The 20,186-nt window shown below is 39.8% G+C and overlaps 1 protein-coding gene across 4 annotated transcripts in view; it reads right to left on the bottom strand.

Annotated features, from left to right (window-relative positions):
* The window catches only part of PDE7A (phosphodiesterase 7A), a 108,743-nt gene that overhangs the window by 32,858 nt on the left and 55,699 nt on the right, over positions 1-20,186 (bottom strand). For all 4 annotated transcript variants that reach the window (XR_011468276.1, XR_011468277.1, XM_070392760.1 and 1 more), the window contains exons 4-5: positions 8,883-9,034; positions 7,107-7,170 (exon numbers count right to left, since the gene is read on the bottom strand). Coding sequence is in view for 2 of the 4 variants with exons in the window: in XM_070392760.1 (XP_070248861.1) it covers positions 7,107-7,170; positions 8,883-9,034 (216 nt within the window). In the remaining 2 variants the exon portion in view is untranslated. The remainder of the gene's footprint in view (positions 1-7,106; positions 7,171-8,882; positions 9,035-20,186) is intronic.

The following is a 20,186-nucleotide window of genomic DNA, read 5'->3' as shown; positions in this document are numbered from 1 at the left end:
TGTCACCTCACACCAGTAAAAATGGGGATTATAAAAAAGGCAAGAAGTGTTGATGAGAATGTGGAAAAAGGTGAACCCTTGGGCACTCTTTGTGGGAATGTAAATTGGTGCAGACACCATGAAAAACTGTACAGAGGTGTCCCAAAATAATTAAAAATAGAACTACCATATGATTCAGCAACCCCACTTCTGATTATTTATATGAAGAAATCCAAAATACTAAATTCCAAAAGATATAGGCACCTCTGTGTTCACTGTGGCATTATTTGCAATGGCCAATACTTAGGAAGCAACCTAAGTACCTATAGCTAGAAGAATGGATAAAGAAAATGTGATATATGTGTGTATAGAATTTTATTGAAGTAATATAAAAGAAGGAATGTTATTTAGCCATAAACAAAGAAGGAAATCTTGATTTAATGTTGATAGCCATTGTGACAGGTGTGAGGTGGTATTTCATTGTGGTTTTCATTTGCATTTCTCTGATGATTAGTGACATTGAGCATCTTTCCATGTCTGTTGGCCATCTATATGTTCTCTTTGGAGAAGTGTCTATTCAGGTCCTTTGCCCATTTTTTTAAAATTAGATTTTTTGTGTGATTAGTTTTATAAGTACTTAATAAATTTTGGATATTAAGCCCTTTTCAGGTGTATCATTGGTGAATATGTTCTCCCATTCAGTGGATTGTCTTTTCATTTTGTTGATGATCTCCTTTGCTGTGCAAAAACTTTTTAGTTTGATGTAGTCCCTTTTATTTATTTTTCTTTTGTTTCCCTTACCCACGGAGATAGAAAAAGATATTGCTAAGAGGAATGTCTGAGATTTTACTGTTTTCTTCTACGATTTTTTTTGGTTTAGAGTCTAACATTTAAGTCTTTAATCCATTTATTCTCGTGCATTGTGTAAGAAGGTGGTCTGGTTTCATTTTTTTGCACATTATCTATCCAATTTTCCCAACACTATTTATTGAATAGCACTATTTATTGAATAGACCAGTGATGGCGAACCTATGACATGCGTGTCAGAGGTGACACGTGAACTCATTTTTTTGGTTGATTTTTCTTTGTTAAATGGCATTTAAATATATAAAATAAATATCAAAAATATAAATCTTTGTTTACTATGGCTGCAAATATCAAACAATTTCTATATGTGACACAGCACCAGAGTTAAGTTAGGATTTTTCAAAATGTTGACACGCCGAGCTCAAAAGGTTCGCCATCACTGGAATAGACTGTCTTTACCCCACTGTATGTTCTTGCTTAATTGTCAAATATTAATTGACCATAAGGTATGGGTTTATTTCTGGGTCTCTATTCTGTTCCAATGATTTATATGCCAACAACAACAAGTGTTGAAGAGGATGTGGAGAAAAGGGAACCCTCCTGCACTGTTGGTGGGAATGCAGACTCTGCAGCCACTGTGGAAAGTAGTATAGAGAAAAAAAAATTAAAAATGGAACTACTTTATGACCCAGCAATTCTACTTTCTGACAATATATCTGAAGAAACCCAAAATATGGATTCAAAAAGATGTATGTACCCTATATTCACTGCTGTGTATTTACAATAGCCAAGATTTGGAAGCAGCCTTACTACCCATCAGTAGATGAGTAGATAAAAGAGCTGTGGTACATTAATAAAATGAAATACTACTTGGTTGTTAAAAAAAAGAAAATCTTACCTTTTGTGATAGCATGGATGGACCTGGAGAGTATTATGCTAAGTGAAATAAGCCAGTCAAAGACAAGTACCATATGATTTCACTCATATGTGGAATCTAATGAACAAAATAAACTAAAAAACAAAATAGAAACGCTCACAGAAACAGAGGACAGACAGATAGCTGTCAGAGGGGAGAGGGGTTGGGTGAAAAAGGTGAAGGAATTAAGCAAAAACAAAACAAAACACCCCCAAAACAACCTCACAGACACAGAGAACATTGTATGGTGATTACCAGAGGGCAAGGGGGGTGGAGGGAAGTAGAAGAGGATAAAGGGGGGATAAATGTGATGGGAGGAGACTTCACTTGGGGTGGTGAACACACAATAAAATACACAGATGCTGTGTTATAAAATTGTACACCTGAAACCTATATAATTTTATTAACCAACTAGAGGCCCGGTGCACAAAAATTTGTGCACTGGGGGGGGGGGGAGGGGGTCCCTCAGCCCGGCCTGTGCCCTCTCGCAGTCTGGGACCCCTCAGGAGATAACGACCTGCTGGCTTAGGCCTGCTCCTGGGTGGCAGAGGGCAGGCCAAATCCCTAGGTGCAGCCCCTGGTCAGGCTCAGAGCAGGGTCGATTGGGGGGTTGGGGCGCTGCCCCGTCACACTCAAGGCAGGGTCGATGGGGAGGTTGGGGCGCTGCCCCCTGTCACACACAGAGCAGGGCCTATCAGGGGGTTGAGGAGCTCCCCCCTGTCACGCACAGAGTAGGGCCAATAGGGGAGTTGGGGCACCGCCCCCTGTCACACACAGAGCAGGGTCCGAGGGGGGGGGGGAGTTGGGGCGCCACACCCTGTCACACACAGAGCAGGGCCGATCAGGAGGTTGGGGCGCTGCCACTGTCACACTCAGGGCAGGGCCAATGGGGAGGTATGGCTCTACCCCGTCTCACATAGAGCAGGGCCCGTGAGGGGGGGTTTGGGCGCTGCCCCCTGTCACGCTGATCCCGGTGCCGAGAAGCCTCGAGGCTCCGCTGATCCCGCCCGGCAGGGTCACAGATCCGGGTCCCAGACCGCGGACAGCCTTGCCTGCTGCCGCCTGCCTTCAATATGCAAATTAGCCGCCATCTTGTTGTTTCAGGGTGGGGGTCCCCACTGGGGTGCCTGGCCAGTCTGGCTGAGGGGCTAAGGGCTGTTTTCAGGCTGGCGGGCGACTGGAGCTCCAAACCTCTCCTTTTTTTCTTTTTTTTTTTTTTATTCTGGCATTTATTTACCTTCTATGGCTGTCACTGGAGCTGAGAGCCGGCTTTCTCTCTGAGGCTCAGCTGAAAGCAGGTTTCTGGCCTTTGTTTTCTGTATTCGAAACAATGTTGCGACTCCAGCTCTGAGATCCCGGCTGACTGGCAGGAGCTTTCTGGGCTTTTGTTTATCTTCTATAAATGTTACTATGTTTCCAACTGAAGCTCAGAGGCCGGCGGGGGAACGTTGGAGTCCTCCGTCACTGAAGGAAGCAAGCCTCCCTGTTCACATCAGCTGCCTGGCTGCTGGCCGCCATCTTGGCTGACAGTTACTTTGTATATACTCACTGATTAGCCAATGAAAAGGGTAGCGGTCGTACGCTAATTACCATGTTTCTCTTTTATTAGTGTAGATGCCCCCCAATAAATTCAATCAATCAATATATATAAAAGCCTAATATGCTAATTGTCCCTCTGACTGTTCGACCAGTTGCTATGACACACACTGACCACCGGGGGCAGATGCTCCAACTGGTAGGTTAGCTTGCTGCTGGGGTCCAGCCAATTGGGACTGGGGGAGATGGGCTGGACACACCCTGGAGCCCTCCCGCAGCCCTCCCTGGCCCTGATTATGCACCGGTGGGGTCCCTCAGCCTGGCTTGCGCCCTCTTACAATCAGGAACCCCTCAGGGGATATCAGAGAGCCAGTTTCGGCCTGATCCCCGCAGGCCAGGCCGAGGGACCCCACCAGAGCACTGGGCCTCAAGTAAATAAACAAAATTTTGCCATTTGCAACAACATGGATGGACTTTGAGAGCATGCTAAGTGAAATAAGTCAGAGAAAGACAAATGCGGTATAACCCCACTTATACATGGAATCTCAAACCAAAACCAAAAGCTGAGCGCACAGATAGAACAGATTGTGCATGTCAGAGGCAGGGCTGGGGGTGGACAAAATGGGGGAAAGGGTCAAAAGGTAAAAATTTCCAATTGTAAAATAAAATATAAGTAAGTCTTGGGATGTAATACACAGCGTGGTAACTATAGTTAATGATTCTGTACTGCACATTTGAAAGTTGCTAAGAGAATAGATCTTAAAAGTTCTTGTCACAAGAAAAAAAATTGTAACAATGTGGTGACAGATGTTTACTAGATTTACTGTGATTATTTTGAGACATATATATATATATATATATATACACACACACACACACACATATATATCTCATATTATTACACTGTGCACCTAAAGGTAACATGTTATATGTCAATTATAACCTCAATATAAAAAATGTATATACAGTCTGTATATTTAGGTTTTGATAGGGTTCTCCCAAAATCGTTTTCCTAACCTAATGAAACAAATGACCAATTTCTAGGGTCTAGAGCAGTGATGGCCAACCTATGACACGCTTGTCAGAGGTGACACGCGAACTCATTTTTTTGGTTGATTTTTCTTTGTTAAATGGCATTTAAATATATAAAATAAATATCAAAAATGTAAGTCTTTGTTTTACTATGGTTGCAAATATCAAAAAATTTCTACATGTGACACGGCACCAGAGTTAAGTTAGGGTTTTTCAAAATGCTGACACGCCGAGCTCAAAAGGTTCGCCATCACTGGTCTAGAGTAGGTTTCAGGAAAGCTGAAATCTATTGGTAAAATACCCTCATCTGCAATCTGAACACACTGCAGAGAGCAACACATGTAACGTCTCGCACCAAGAACTTCCCAGGAATCTGACAAGAATCAGTCAGGTCAGAGCATGCCATCCACATTAGAGCAGGCCACCCACATTGAATGGAAAAGCTGCATGTAGCATTTTTCCCCCATTTTCAGTTTATAAGACACTAATGGACTATTTAATACCAGTGGATAAGAACACAAGTCAATGAAACATTTCAAAACAAGCGATGTGTTAAACAAGGAACAGGCACAAAAGGACTTATATGAAAATGGAAACAAAAAAGGTTGGAAAAAACTGTACTGCTAAAAAAACTACCCTCATAAAAATATATCAAAGGACAGAACTGCCAAAGGTACAGTGGCCCTGACAGCTTTCAGAATGTGACTCAGATGGGAGCCAACAGGGTTAGGCTACCTCCAGGACACAGGCCTGGTGACCAGGGTCCTCACGCGCCAGGTAGCCTTCAGGGGTGACAGGCATATCTTGTCATCTCCTATCACCTCACACTCACTCCCGTGGAAGGAACGTCAGATGTATCTGACCAGCAATAACTGCTTTCCTCCTGCCACGGACAGGCTGCGGCCATGTGTCTTGGCGAATCACTGAGCTTGCCTTCTCCCTGCCTTCCTTACAACAGCATTTGGAAATTACCAGAGTAAGAAATACAGGAAGCATGGGATCAAACGCAGGAAGGGAAAACTATACATCCAGAATTCATGTCAGGATAAGCAGTTTTGAAAGGAAAGCAGTGCTAATTAAGCAATGCAAGTAAAGGAATTTCCTCTGATTTGTTTCCCAAGTATCTCTCTTCACGTATAGAATTCCTGTAACATTTGGGTAGCTGTAGTTTATGGAATGAATGAATACATATACACATATATATCACCACCTGTAAAATCATAGGTGGGTAGCTAACCATGGGCGGCTTCTACTAAACCCTAACAATCAACCCTAAGAAGAAACCATTCAGCCCTCTTCTCCACAAAAGGATTGAGGAGATTACACAGAGCACAGTGCTAACTGGCTAATGTGGCCCCGTGGGCTTGCACTTCTGCCACCTTACACTTGTTCATCACCAAGCCCCGACTAGCACTGTGAAAAAACGCAATTTAGAGACATTTCAATGAGTGACAAATGTCCAGTGACTAATCATAGGCTCTCAACTGTTAGACATACAGAGTTTTATAAGGCTAAACCGTAAAGGTCTTAAGTGTGCACTGTTTTCCATATTATCCTGAGATAAGTAAGACTCGTGCTGAGTTAGGAAAGGGCGTTCTCCGGACCTAGAAGCTGACACCTGTCACCTCACTATCTGTATTTTCACAGAGGCTGGAAGGGAGGGCTGCTGTGCAAAGGATGTGAGCCTTTCCTGTGTGGGCAGCCCACCGGGGGCCAGGGAGAGGGACACCACACTTGGTCACCAAAGGGCCAAGGAGAGGTGGGAGAGAAACAGAAAGGAGGCAAAACAAAAGGGCGGCGGAGGGAGGCTTTGCAGACGAGGCAAACTTCACTGTTTACCATTTTGCCTATTTCCTATCATTAGTCACTGGACAAACAGTGAACACAAAGGTATTTTCACTCAGAGGGAACGATGTTGCATCCTAAAAAGCTAGACCACTGCCCCTCAAGATGAAAAAAGCTGTATTTGCTTGTCCTTTTCCCATATTTGGCTTCCTTACGAAAGGAGCTTCCTTCCAAAGGGAAATAAAAAAGGAGGGTGCTTTCAGAGCACATCATTTCCTTCTGAGCAGCCAGGACTGGCCTCCTCAGTGTGCTCTCCACGCTGATGTATGTATGTATGCATGTATGTATGTATGTATTAAAGACAGACATAAGGGACAAAGTCTAGTTGAACTGCATGTAGCACCCATTTTTTTATGCCAAAAATTTTCCCTAAGTAAAACTGATCCCCAAAGAGAATAAGGAAACGTGAACCTCCCCCCAACAACAAAATGGGGGGGGGGGGTATGAACAGAGCAGAATCACCTGTTTTTTTAAACCACACACACTGCAGATTCTGACACGCCCCCTAGGAAGCTGCAGCTCTTCCCCAGCCGGCCAAGGAGGGGAGCGCAGCACCCGGTCTTTCCTAGGGCCACAGACCTAGAGGGAAGGATGTCTCTCGGAAGGCCGGCATCTACCCACAGCCGTACTATCCAAGCTGGAACACAGGTCATAAGGTGTCCTTGTAAATGGCCACAACCCAAAAGAAAATTCAAGAACACGAGATAACATTCATGGGGGTTATTAGTAACAGCAGCCTAAGGAGGGATGGCCAAGTGATGGTGGTTGGCTTTTTGATTACTGCTAAGAGTAATAATCAAAAACTCAATGTACGAGACTGGCTCTAGGCTTATCAATCAGTCATACAGAAGAGACAAAATGACCCCCCCCCCCCCGCCCCCCGCCAGCAGAGGCTCCTAAGTCAGAGGAAGCAACGACCCGCCAGAGGCTGTACCAGCAACACAGCAGCCAGAGAACACAGTGATTCGAGTAAGTCGAATTCTTCACTTACCATTTGTTAGTCTATCAAATAGAAAGATATCAAAATTCCAATTTCCAACTTTTCCCAGCATACACTGAAATGAAAACCAAACATTCCTACTGTAATTTAATTTCAATAACACTATCTTTAGTAGATGGTTCATAGAAAAGTTAATGAAAATGGAAAGTGATTGATTTACTCTAAGAAATGCTATGTATCATTATCCTTTTAATCATTACCTTTCCAACTGGTTCCAAAAAAATGTATAAAGAGATAAACTCAATTTGAAAAAACAAATATTATTGTTTTCCAATGAATAAATGTATAAGTAAGGTTAGTGATTTTTAAAACTTATTCTATTCTGCTACACACTTTTAAAAATTCTACCATAACTTACATCACAGAAGTATGGTTCATATGTTGCATGGTCTAGAAACTAGATTTTAAAAGTTTAGTAAAACTAAATTATAATAACTGAGTACTTACTCTATTCCAGGTATTGTTAAAGTACTTTATACTCTTACTATTCACACCAACACTATCGAGTAGGCACTGTTCTCAATCCTCATTTATAGATGGGGAAACAAGCAAAAAGTAACTAACTTGTTCATAGAGCTGGGGTCTTAAATCAGGTGGCCTGATTCTGGAACCTGGGCACCTGACATCTATACTATGCTATGCTTAAATTTTTATTCGTTTTTTTAGAAAACACTCCCAATTATGGGTATTTATATTCTTTAAATATCCTTATAAAACAATAGCATTTACTACATTAGTTTTCAGCCAAACAAATAAATACCACAATGACTTTAAAAACCAAGTAGATTCTATTTTTACACGATATATTTGTAACATGAAAGTTCTGCAAACTTTATTTTTAAGAAAAAAATTTTGTTTCCAAAAGTTCATTGTTGTATACATTTATAAATAGATCAACATAAGCAATACTAAGACACCACTAGTAGAGATTATAATAGTACCAACAACTAATCATACACAAATCAACATTCTCATTCCAAAAAGACGACCTTGTGAACTTTTTAAAGTTTAAACAAAGCATGAACACTTTCCACTGATTTCTTTTATCAAAGAGAGAAGTTTTTTCACTTTAATGTTATCATAAAGGTACTCCAGCCCTATCTACACAAACTTACAAAATCTTGTGTGTGTGTGTATATATATAAACTCTACAAATATAGAAACATAAGATTAAAAATCCTCATTTGTTAAAAAAAAGGTTCATCTAACTTCCACCTTCATTAAGACATTTCTTTTAAAACATGTACAAAAAATAATGCTCAAAATCACTGGGTTTAATTAAGAAACATCTAAGTCCTCAAAATAATCCACTGATTCAAGCGACTATGTATGAAAATCATTTGACTGAAAGTCACGAGACTAACTTTCTGTGCTGATTTACCTCTAATCAGAGCTCAAATAAGTTCCTTTTGCTCCATAGGCCATAGTTCACTTATCTATTGAATACAGAAATTAGGTCAGATAATGCATAACATTCTTCCCAGCAATAAGAATATTGTGATCTTATAGTTTAATGTTCTACTGCTCTACTTGTTAATGTTATAATAAATAAAAAGCATTTTCACTTGTTTAGTTTAGAAATTTCCCTTGCTCTGTAATACCTAATCATAAAATGAACGAACAACTGCTCTAAAGGAAAAACCTGAAAAATGGGCTCAACTGATTTTCACATACAAAAAAAGGCTCTATAAATCAGTATCAGATGAGAAAAGAAGGCTTCATTAAACTTATCAAAAGGGTAATGTTTCTTGAAAAAGCTATACATACCTTGGCTTGTCCATTATAATCATCATCTAAAATGTTTAGAGAGTTTGAAACAGTAGTACCACGAAAAAAGCGTGATGATCTAAGATACCGCTGGAAACTTAGTAACCTTCTGATATTCCTTGCAGACACTGAAACTTCAATTTCAGATTGAGCTGAAATAAAAGAAGTAAAAGGTGAGTACAGCAAGTCAAAACTGTGCATGTACTATCTTGTAATACCTCTTTTCTAGCTATATACAAATAAAGATTTGAAATGTTAGCCATTATGCCACACTTCTAGGAGAGAAGAGGTACTTTACTTGTATTCCTATTAAAGAACTAAAAATGAAGGGGTAAATGGCCAATTTTGACAGCATTTAGAAAGTTAATAATGAGGAGTGAGGCTCCACTAATAATCAGCTTTTTTTTTAAACTTCCAAGAATTATCATTTCTCACTCTATTGCCTCAATATACTAAATACACATGGAACAGAAACACAAAACCTAGTTTGAAACTATGCTTCATACTAAGAAGCCAGGTCCCAAGATATATCAGAGACTTTAGCAATTAAAACATCTTAAATCCCAAGGAGGTATCATTTTAAATATTTCCTTGAGGTAATTTTATTCAGAGGAAAAGGAAATGGAATGGAGAATAAAGCAGTTTACATCCTGTGAGAGAGAGTTCTAAAACGTAGGGATAAAAATTCTGTAAGATGAAAACCCAGAAAAAACGTGGTTCCATGCTGGAGACTGACATGTTCTCTGTTAGTGAGTCTAGCAGCCATTTTAGAATAAACCAAACTTTGAGTAACCATAACAGACTTGTGTTAAAACCTCTATTTTCTTTTACATTAAAAAAACTTTACTGATGAGAGAGAGAGAGAGAGAGAGAGAGAGAGAGAGAGAGAGGAGAGATGGATTTGTTGTCCCACTTATTGATGCATTCATCGGTTGATTCTTGTATGTGCCCTGACCAGCGATCAGATTCACAACCTTGGCTTATCGGGACAACACTCGAACCAACTGAGCTACCCAGTCAAGGCCTAAAAGTGATCTTGTAGGGAATATATGTTATTTTTAAATTCTAAATTGAGTGAAATGTTCACAATATAAAACACATGAAAATGAAGAGTAAGGATAAGCAAATCATAATCTCTCATCTTAACTTCCATGAACTTAGAATCACCAGGTGGAAAATCAGGTAATCAAATATATCCTCTTCTTGTGGGTCCAGTCACTAACTCCTCTATTACCCTGCGTTTTCTTTCTTTTTTTTATTTTTTATTTGTTTTTTATTTTTATTGCTAAAAGTATTACAAAGGGTATTACAAATGTGTCCTTCCCCCCCCAACCCCCACCCCGCGTTTTCTTTTCTACAAAATATGGCGATAATATCGAACTCAGAGGGTGCTGGATTAAATGAGATAACGTGTACACAAGTCACCTACAGGCAGTACTAAATAAACAGTGGCAATGTAGATGATGATAAAATCGATGCTGATGTCACTACTTACAGTTATGCTTCTAGGTATTATCCTAAGCTCCAAATCTGTTCATGTTGCTCTAAATAAAAGTATTCACTGGCTCCCAATTATATTAAAATGAACTCCATCTCTTAGCCTGGAAGAAAAGGGGCCAGGGCCCAGGTCTGGCTTGCTCCAGATGTGACTCGGGCATCACCTTCCCTGGGAAGCACACCTGAACTCCCACCTCCACACGCACTCCCTCCTGAGAGCGAGGGGAAGCACCTCCTCTGGGATCTCCAAGGTTCCTGTGCGCACACACCTGTCAGACACTCTTCATCTCGTATTGTAACTGCTCACTGACCTGTCTCCTTTGACAAACCACGACCTCCAATACAGGCACAAACTATTTTTTTCATCTCTGTATTCCAAAGCTACATAATAGTGCCAAGTAGGTATAGGTGAAATACATTGAATAAGTGTGGAATAAATGCATACTGTGTTTGAAACATTCCGTCCACTCACATAAGCCAGAATTAAATAATGCACACTGTTCTGTGGTTCATTTCCCTTATTTTTTATTCCAGTGAGTTTAAAATCCAAAGAACCTAGAACAGTAGTAGAGTTAAATCTTGGTCTTTAACAATGTAACATATTAAAAGGACTGGAACCAAAACGTAAAACTATTACTATCAAGTGATTATGTTTGAACTAGAAGTAGCACCTTTGAGGAAATGGGGGCAGACAAGTTCAGTGAAAGCAATGATCCAGGGGCTTCACAACCAGTATCTCATTTAGCTCTCAATAATCTCAAAATATTACTATCTTCCACTTTACACACGAGAACACTAACTCTGATGCTGGGGGCCAGCCCCAGCGGTCCAGGGGTTCCCAAAGGTGTGGACGGAGTCGGCAAAGAATGTTTTACACGGAGACAGTGTTCAGAACTCTCTAGCTCTCTTTAGTCTCCGTGGATCTTCCTGTGCCTGGCTGAGGCCACAGAGAAAGATCGCAAGGCAAGCTGAGCCTTTATTTTATCGTGAGCGGTAAACAAGGTAGTGGTTTCCATAGTTACACAGTTCTTGTGAGTTTCACTTGTTCACACTGTTCTTGTGAGTTTCACTTGTTTTTGTTCTTGTTGCACTTCCCTCGCCCATTAGCTTCCCAAGTAAGATCTAGGGAGCGTTATAAGGTCAAGCCTAATTATGCTAAGAGGACTGTGCCCTCTAAGCTGGGAATTGTTTGTGGCTTTGCTCACAGGTCAGTCTGAGGCTTAACCCTATATCAGCTCCCCACACTCTGAGAGAGATTGAGTAATCTGCCCAAGGTCACACAGCCAATTCAGGATGACAACTGGATTTTAAAATACAGATCTGTCTGTTTAAAACGACTGTGTCCACAGTAGTACTCATACGTTTTTTAAATCTTAAAAAGTATTGTTTGTTAACTGTTTATTATAAAAATCCTATGTACACCATCATTCAAAATTGTCCTTATTTAGATGACAGTATGTGCAAAAAAAGAAGCAGAGAGGAAAAAGATGATGTATGAAATGCACGTCTTTAATGTGACCCTACCTGGAAGGGTCAGAGAGGAAGGAAATGAGTATGTGGGGAGCAGACTAGATCTAATTCATACAATACCAGCACCATCATCCCTGACTTATAAGGTACTTCACAGTTTTACAAAATGTTGCAGAAGACACGTATTCTATTCATTATGGAAAAGTAACCTATAAGAGTTCAAGGTCATGAGCATCCCTTCAATTTATCTTACACACAAAAGATAACAATTTTATCATTAGCAATTTATCACATCATGTGCACACGCAGATATACACTAACAGTAGAATCACTGCTTTCAAATGATTGGTCCAAACTAATACATCTTCAAGTAAATTTGAGAATCTCTTTGAGAGGACAATTGCATAAGATCCAAAACAATGAATGAGCCTCATTTGAGGGGTAAACCCCAACCACTCAACACACCATGCTAAGTCCCCGTAGCAACATGGCAGGATTCACACGTCCGAGGTGAAGACAGCTGGCATTGTCTGGAAGTTGGGACTCTTCCCACAAGATCATAGTTGTATCCTCCCCCTGCCTTACTCCTATTTTCGGGGTGACTTCTGACAAGTCACAACTTCCAGATGTTTCATTTTCCTTAACTGAAAAAAACTAACCATAACTCATGTCCTTTTCCTATTTCACAGAACCCTGAGGTTGGCACTAATTATCAAGAGTTCTGTTTTGACCATATTAAGTTGAGAATGAATATCAGACATTAACTTAAGGGAAGTGCTCTCTCATCACAGGAGCCTAATGCCTTTCAGCAAGAATAACTCAAAAAACAGCCTACACCACAGGATAAACAGACGTTCACTTAATGATAGAAGCACCCAAACAATAAGCGGTTACTTCAGAGACAATCTAAGGAAGGGCAGAGAACTGTCCAGGTGAAACGGCAAATCATCCAGGGAAGTGTTTTCTTCACCTGAGGCCTGGGGAGCCTGTCCCTGAAAATATCACGTTCTGCAAAGAACCCAAAGTCCCATGGGACCTGGCAATTAACACTACCACAAAGTACCGCCTAAGGCTTAACACAGGGCCGGAACCCAGGGGGGAGAGAGGCATATTTGATTTTTTTCACCAATCTAATTTTTGAACATATAATCCACATGTTTCAAAAAATAAGCAAGAAAGGAAGAGGGAGGAAGAAAAGAACACAGTAAAAAACCTCTCTTATCAGGTCCCCCATCCAACTGACTGTAAGCCCTTCTGTAAAATGATAATCTTTTTTTTTTCCCCAAAGCTTCTTGTGTATCCTGAGTTTTTTGATCAAACATATGGAAACATCATTATATAATACTAGTGGCCCAGAGCATGAAATTCATGCACATTAAAAGGAAATTAATTAGAGGAAATATTTTAGTATTGCTATTTGCCCTTTCTCTATAATAGAAGTGTCAGAGAGGAAAGAAAATTAGTAAAATGTATATGAAAATCTCCCTCCTGTCAGAGTCTGAGGCGCACGGTGGGACCCAGAGTTAAGTCCCTGCCCATCCGCAAGCACCTCGAAATCGCTCGAGACACAGACCTGGCCAGCCCCACCCCGTCAAGCCCCGCCAGGTGTAGGGGTGTGTGGTCTCAGGTCCCCCGGCCCTGGCACGAGGGCACGAGGGCGTGATGACCATTTGCATATTAGCTCTTTATTATATAGGATTTTTCTACTACTTTTACATAAATGATAGCATAGTATACAACCTATTCTGCGCCTTGCTTTTTAATTTATCTTGAAGCTATTTCCCGGAATGCCTTCTTCTTTTTTTTTAAGACTATAAAGTATTCCATCAAATGAATGAACCATAATCTAATCAACCAGTCCTCTACTGAAGGGCACTGGTACAACATTACAATTTGCAAAAATACCTTCATTTTGTTAAATAAGCGTACAGTTCTACTACTTGTTTAACAGCTTTAGATATCATTCTTTAATGTGAGGAAATCACCTTATCACCTTCTTTCCCTCTTCCTCTTCCAATGTTTGTTAGTTATCAGAGCACTTTTGTTTTCTTCCACTCTAAAGCCCACTTTAATTTTAGGTTCAGCTCTAGAACTAAATACATTCAATATTCAAATCCTTTTGCCATGGCTTCCCCAGTTATCTTTTGTTTGGTTAAGTTCATCCTTTAGTAGTTTCTTCAAGAAGGGCTCATGAAAACAACATATCTCATAAACAATATATTCTTGAATGCTCAAAGCTTTTCTTGGTAGCCTTCGTACTGGAAGAACAGACTGAATATAAATATTCAATATAAAATTCATGGTTCTCATTTTTCTCCTTTGAGTTTATTTGAAGGTATTGGTTCATTGTCTTCTTGTATTGAGATGCAAAATCAGAGGCAGGCCCATTACATTCCCCTCATAAGTGACTTGGTCTTTTTGCATGGCCACCCACAGCATCTCTCTGTATCTTTCAAGTCCAATGACTTTGCTAGGCTAGACCTCACGTTAACTATTCTTGGTCATTATCCCACGGTACACAGTGTGCTTTTTCAACGTGCAAATTTAAGTGTTATTTCTAAAAAGTTTTCTTGAATTATATCTCTAAACATTTATTTAGTTCCACTATTTTAGCTTATTATTCAGAGACTCTAAACTGTTATCTTGAACCACCTTTGCCTGTCTGCTATCTCATGGGTGTTCTCTCCACATCTTTTAAAACGATTTGTTCCTTTTGTTTTCCCGTTTCTATCTGCTCTGCTCATTATCTTATTTAGTGCTTATTTCACCTGGTATGCCTACCAAATACCCTCATATCTGAGCTTTATTGAAACAATTGCTCCTTTTATTTCCTGATTCTGAATGTACATGTTTCAATTATTTTTGTTGTCTTATTATCTTTTTCTCTGAATTCTTGAAGTTGTTCATTACAACGAAGTTATTGCTTCCTTTAGTTAAGTGAGCGGTAGAAAATTTGGTCACAATGGTCATCAGTTTGATGGCAACCTTTTTCTGTGAAGTGCTTTTTAATCACTGTTAAGTTTTGCTGCTCTCTTGCACCGTTTTGCTTAATTATCTATCTGCTGTGCCAGTTTCTTCATTTTAAAGAGTCATTATTGAATGGGCTGAATTTTCCTGAACTCACCCTTTACACCAAGTTCTAAACGCAAATGAAAGTCAAGTCTTAGGAGAGCAGAGATGTCCTCCAAGCTTCACTACCTGAAGGGCTGTCTTCTCTGCCAAAGGGACAGACTGCTTCTTACAAACATGCCTCTGATATTTCTCTAACTGGGGCCCAGGGGGACTGCACCTGCCTTTCCCCTCAGCCCAGATCATAGGCCAAGTGTGGCACATAAAATAGTTAACTTTGTACTTTAGGGTGGGTCTCCTTTACATAATTCTTGTTTGTTTGTTTTTTTAATACTTTATTGATTTTTTACAGAGAGGAAGGGAGAGAGAGGGATAGAGAGTTAGAAACATCGATGTGAGAGAAACATCAATTCAGCTGCCTCCTGCACACTCCCTACTGGGGATGTGCTCGCAACCAAGGTACATGCCCCTGACCAGAATCGAACCTGGGACCCTTCAGTCTGCAGTCCGACACTCTATCCACTGAGCCAAACCAGTTAGGGCTACATAATTCTTGCTGTTAGGCTGTTTCTAACCTTCAGTCTTCTTACAAACAATTCTGAAATAGACATTCTTATAACTAAATCTTTGAGCACATTCTGATTGATTTCCTTAAAATAAACCCTCAGCAGAACAAGCACATAGGAGCATATGTCAATGACTGCTAAAACACAATGCCAAACTGGAGACTAAGTTTTGTAAAAGAAACTTAGAGAGAACTGTTCTAGATGAGCTTCCAAAATATCATCTAAGGAAAGAATCAACTATAAATCAAGGATGAAGTGTGATAAGTTCATTTAAGATGGAAATTTTGTTTCTTCAGGTTTGGTCTTTCCTGCCCCAAATTCTTCCCCTCTCCACACATACACACACACTCCTTATGATGATTAAAAATAAAATTCTTATATTGAAACAAGCAAGTAGAGGCCACTATAGAGAAAGTATCAAGTTGAGTAATTAGGAATATATAAAAGAGGGAACTGGGAACAGAAAATGGTAACTATACCATTAATTAGTGCTTTCATTTAATTACTAAAAACCTCACCCTCTGACCATAATACACAAAATCTGACCCTATTACCAATATTCTCATGAGCTCATGCTGTAACATGCGATGCGCCATTATTTATTTCATAGCATAATACACCAGTAGATAAACGTTGCCTAGAGTCCAGCTTTTGCCAGGCTAGGACTATTTAAGTCCCAGGCTTGTTCTAGTTTGCATGGTTACCCACATTCCAATCCAGCTTAGAAACCCAACAGGCTCCGTGAATTAATCAAGTTACTTTTAAAGAGCTGTTGGCTCTGGTGGTTCTCGTCTAAAATATCACATTACCTCCCTATGTGACCGTGAACAAACTCATCAGCTGCAGCCTCTACCAATACTTAATGAGCGGTGTTACTTAATGATCATGGGAATTACTTCCACCCACCCATACATACATACATACATACATAAGAAAGAAATGAAATGTGGGCTAGCAGACACAGTCAGAAGCAATACTTCTCTCTTGCTTTTCCCTCATGTTAGAGTGTGGACAAGATATACAGGTTAAGGAAACATAAGGGCTGGGGAATCAACACATCTTGGCAGTATTCCTCCCAACTCTCTCCCAGAGGCTCTTTTCTCTACCACCCAAATGGCACGGCAGGAAATGACACTGATATTTACTTACTAGACAAAAGAGGGTTTTAATAAGAAAAACCTTTGGTTCTTGAGACTCTACTACTACTTGCTTTAATGGTCCACAAGAGGGAGCCACAGAGTCACTGTATCTGCCACCTTAAAGCCATAAAAATCATTTAGATGCATATAATCATGAATTACCCTTGGAGATTGTTTAAAATGTTTTTTAAAAATTCAGTGCTGTTAAGGTTTTAACTCTAGTCTAGGGCAAGGTCATGATGAATAATAATTGAATAAAAAAAAATTGAAGACCTTCTATATTCTAACTTTCCCTTTAATTTTCCTCAAAAAGAACAGGAGCCATATCTGAAAGCCTATTGTTAATACGGAGTAAGTACATTCACCTCCACCTATGAGATAAGTTTTCTTAGAAGAGTTTTCACATTTATTTATTTATTTATTTTTAAATATATTTTATTGATTTTTTACAGAGAGGAAGGGAGAGGGATAGAGCGTTAGAAACATCGATGAGAGAGAAACATTGATCAGCTGCCTCCTGCACACTCCCTACTGGGGATGTGCTCACAACCAAGGTACATGCCCCTGACCGGAATCGAACCTGGGACCCTTGAGTTCGCAGGCTAACGCTCTATCCACTGAGCCAAACCGGCTAGGGCGAGTTTTCACACTTAGCATGTGCGAGTGGGTGGGGGTGGGGGTGAGGGAAGCTAGGTGCTTGGAGCAATGGCTTGCACTCGAGTAGCACATGCTGAAATGGACAGGCAGCCCAGCAGAGTGGATACAGACATGAGCTTTGGAGTCACACACCTGAGTTTGAATCCCAGCTCTGCCATTTTTACTTGTGATGTGACACTGGGAAACTTATTTAAAGTTTCTGATCCTCAGTGTCCTCACTATAAGCCTCACAGGACTGTTGCAAAAATTAAATGAGATAATATATGTAATATGTCTTTGGGGTCAAAAAATAAACACTTAACTTTAATGCTATAGTTATTATAGATATCAAATATTTTTATTGACGTATAACTGACATATTAATTTCAGGTTCAAATATTTTTAAACATATAACTTCACACTATTTAACAAAACCATTTTTATTCTTCATGACAGCATAATTCCAACCCAAAGACCACTGCATATTTTACATACTACAGAAATAAATGTACACATTTGAAGATTTCAAATATGCATAATCTTATTTCTTTAAAATGAATATATAGACAATCCAAGCTTTATTACAAATCAAAGAAATGACTTATTCACAATCTAAAATTAAATCAATGTTAACATGAGAATAAACCCTGTAACCAATATTCGCTCCCTTAAGCAATTCTAATAACCTTAGTTTGCAGGATTCAATGTTCATTTTGACAGGATTTGATAAAACAGTCAATATAAAACATTTTTTTCTTCAAAATATAAAATCCTTTAAAAAGATTAGTCTTATTATGGTATGGATTGGGCATTTCCACTCTTCAGTTATGGGTTATGCTTTATGTTGGGTCCCTCTTATGCTTAAACTCAGGTATTGAACACAGCCCCTTATTAGTGAGCTGAGAAAGAAAGGAGAAAAAGCAAGTACACAAGGCCTTAATGGGTAACATACAAAATAAAGCCTAAAGTTAAATCTCCAATTTCCCCAATTCTCCAAAATAGGATTAAACTGCCATTAAATTGTATTACAATTAAGGTACAGTCCATATCCTTTTCTAATTTGTGCTAGGAAGTTAAAGAAGATATCCAGAGATAAAAAATCGGTGATTTTCGATACAAGCACCTCACAGTCACCTGGAAACTAGGTAAGTTTTTAAAACAACACACACGGGGCACAATGCTCTGTTTCTTAGTTCCATTCGATACAGCAGTGCTCGTCTCGTCTCTACAAGCACCGCTTGGCGAGGAAAGTGTTACGGGAAGGAGGTAGGAACACTTGTGGTGAAAAGGCAGAGGAAGAGGACGTAGATGATTGCTTCCTGTTACATCTCCACAAACTTTCTCAGAAATGTTGTTTTTGAAAACAACCAGATGTGATTTCAAGACAAATGAGTGACTGGGAACAAACTAAAATTTTAAAATATGACCGTAGTCTACAATGCCACAGCTATAAGAGGCTGGCATGCCCACATTTGAAGGGGAGACTAAATTACAAATGATAGACAAGCCACTTAATATACTTGGAAATAGGGAAGCAAGGACCAGGCAGTACAGCAGGAAAGATAAGAAAACACTGTAAGAAAGAAAGTCAAGGCAAAGGGAAATGCCAAGCAACGAGTTTTATGCTCAAAGTGAGAAGCTGTAAAAGTTTCTGAATAGAATAGAATAGGATGTACCCTTGTGTGAGAATTACTATATATTAAAGACTGAGATAATAATCTAAGACAATAAAATCAGCACGGCATAAGCTTTTAAACCCAAAATACACATAGAAACAGATGTTCTTTCTGATCATATAAACAAACACGAAACGAGTAGCATATCTAACACAGCTCTGTTAGGAAGGCAGGAAACAACCCAAAAGCAAACACACATGAAGATCAAGAGAAAATTTAGGGAGAGTTCTATATGTTTTCATAGTGGGCAGCAACAGACAGGCAGCAACCAGACTGAATTTGGTTAAGTTAATACAGATTACACTTAGAGAAATACAAATGGGGTCGTATAAAATCTGATAGAAGATAAGCAGTTTTGGTCAATTTGATGCAGCAAGAATATTAAATCTCTATGAGCCAGAGAACAGGACAAAAGATGAATAAGAAAAAAATTTAAAGTTTAGATTTTTTTAGGCCACAATGTAAATATCCTGAAAAATTCTCTTGCTGCCCTAGTATGGGGTGGAATAAAGTGCTAAAATGGATAAAAAGCTCAAGATAATGGGCAAAATACATTTACATGAAATGGAACATTACCATGTGCCAGGAGAAATAGAAAATGGAAAATAAATGCACTTGTGTGGAATGAAAAAAGAACTGTAAAGAAATATATTCCATGTATTGTTTGACATTGGCAGAGAGACCAGGCCTTCCAGTCTATGACGTCAATGAGCTTGGGTGAATTCCATGAACAGAAGTAACTGTCAGGCTAGTAGCTGCCATTACTATTTAATAAATCATGCCAGAATCTTTCAAAACAACACACCAGATTTTTTAGTGTACACGTGGACTAGAATTATAATAATTCTTTTATATTTAACTAGAGGCCCGGTGCACAAAATTCGTGCAGTGTGTGTGTGTGTGTGTGTGTGTGTGTCCCTCAGCCCAGCCTGCACCCTCTCTCAGTCCGGGATCCCTTGGGGGCTCTCCATCTACCAGCAATTGGACATCTCTCTCACAGTCCAGGACCTCTTGTTCCTTACCGCCCGCCTGTTTGCCCCTTATTGCTTGGCGTGCTACTGCACTCACCAGCCATGAGGCTGGCTTCTGGCTGAGCGGTGCTTCCCCTGTAGGAGTGCACTGACCACAAGGGGGCAGCTCCTACATTGAGTGTCTGCACCCTGGTGGTCAGTACGCATCATAGTGACTGGTCGCTCTGCTGTAACGGTCGCTTAGGCTTTTATTATATGGACTAGAGCAGGGGTCCTCAAA

The sequence above is a fragment of the Myotis yumanensis genome, unplaced genomic scaffold (genome assembly GCF_028538775.1).
Source record: "Myotis yumanensis isolate MYYU_CA2020_CCGP unplaced genomic scaffold, mMyoYum1.0.hap1 SCAF_15, whole genome shotgun sequence".
In the NCBI taxonomy this organism is placed as follows: Eukaryota; Metazoa; Chordata; class Mammalia; order Chiroptera; family Vespertilionidae; genus Myotis; species Myotis yumanensis.
This window is presented reverse-complemented; position numbering and strand designations above follow the sequence as displayed.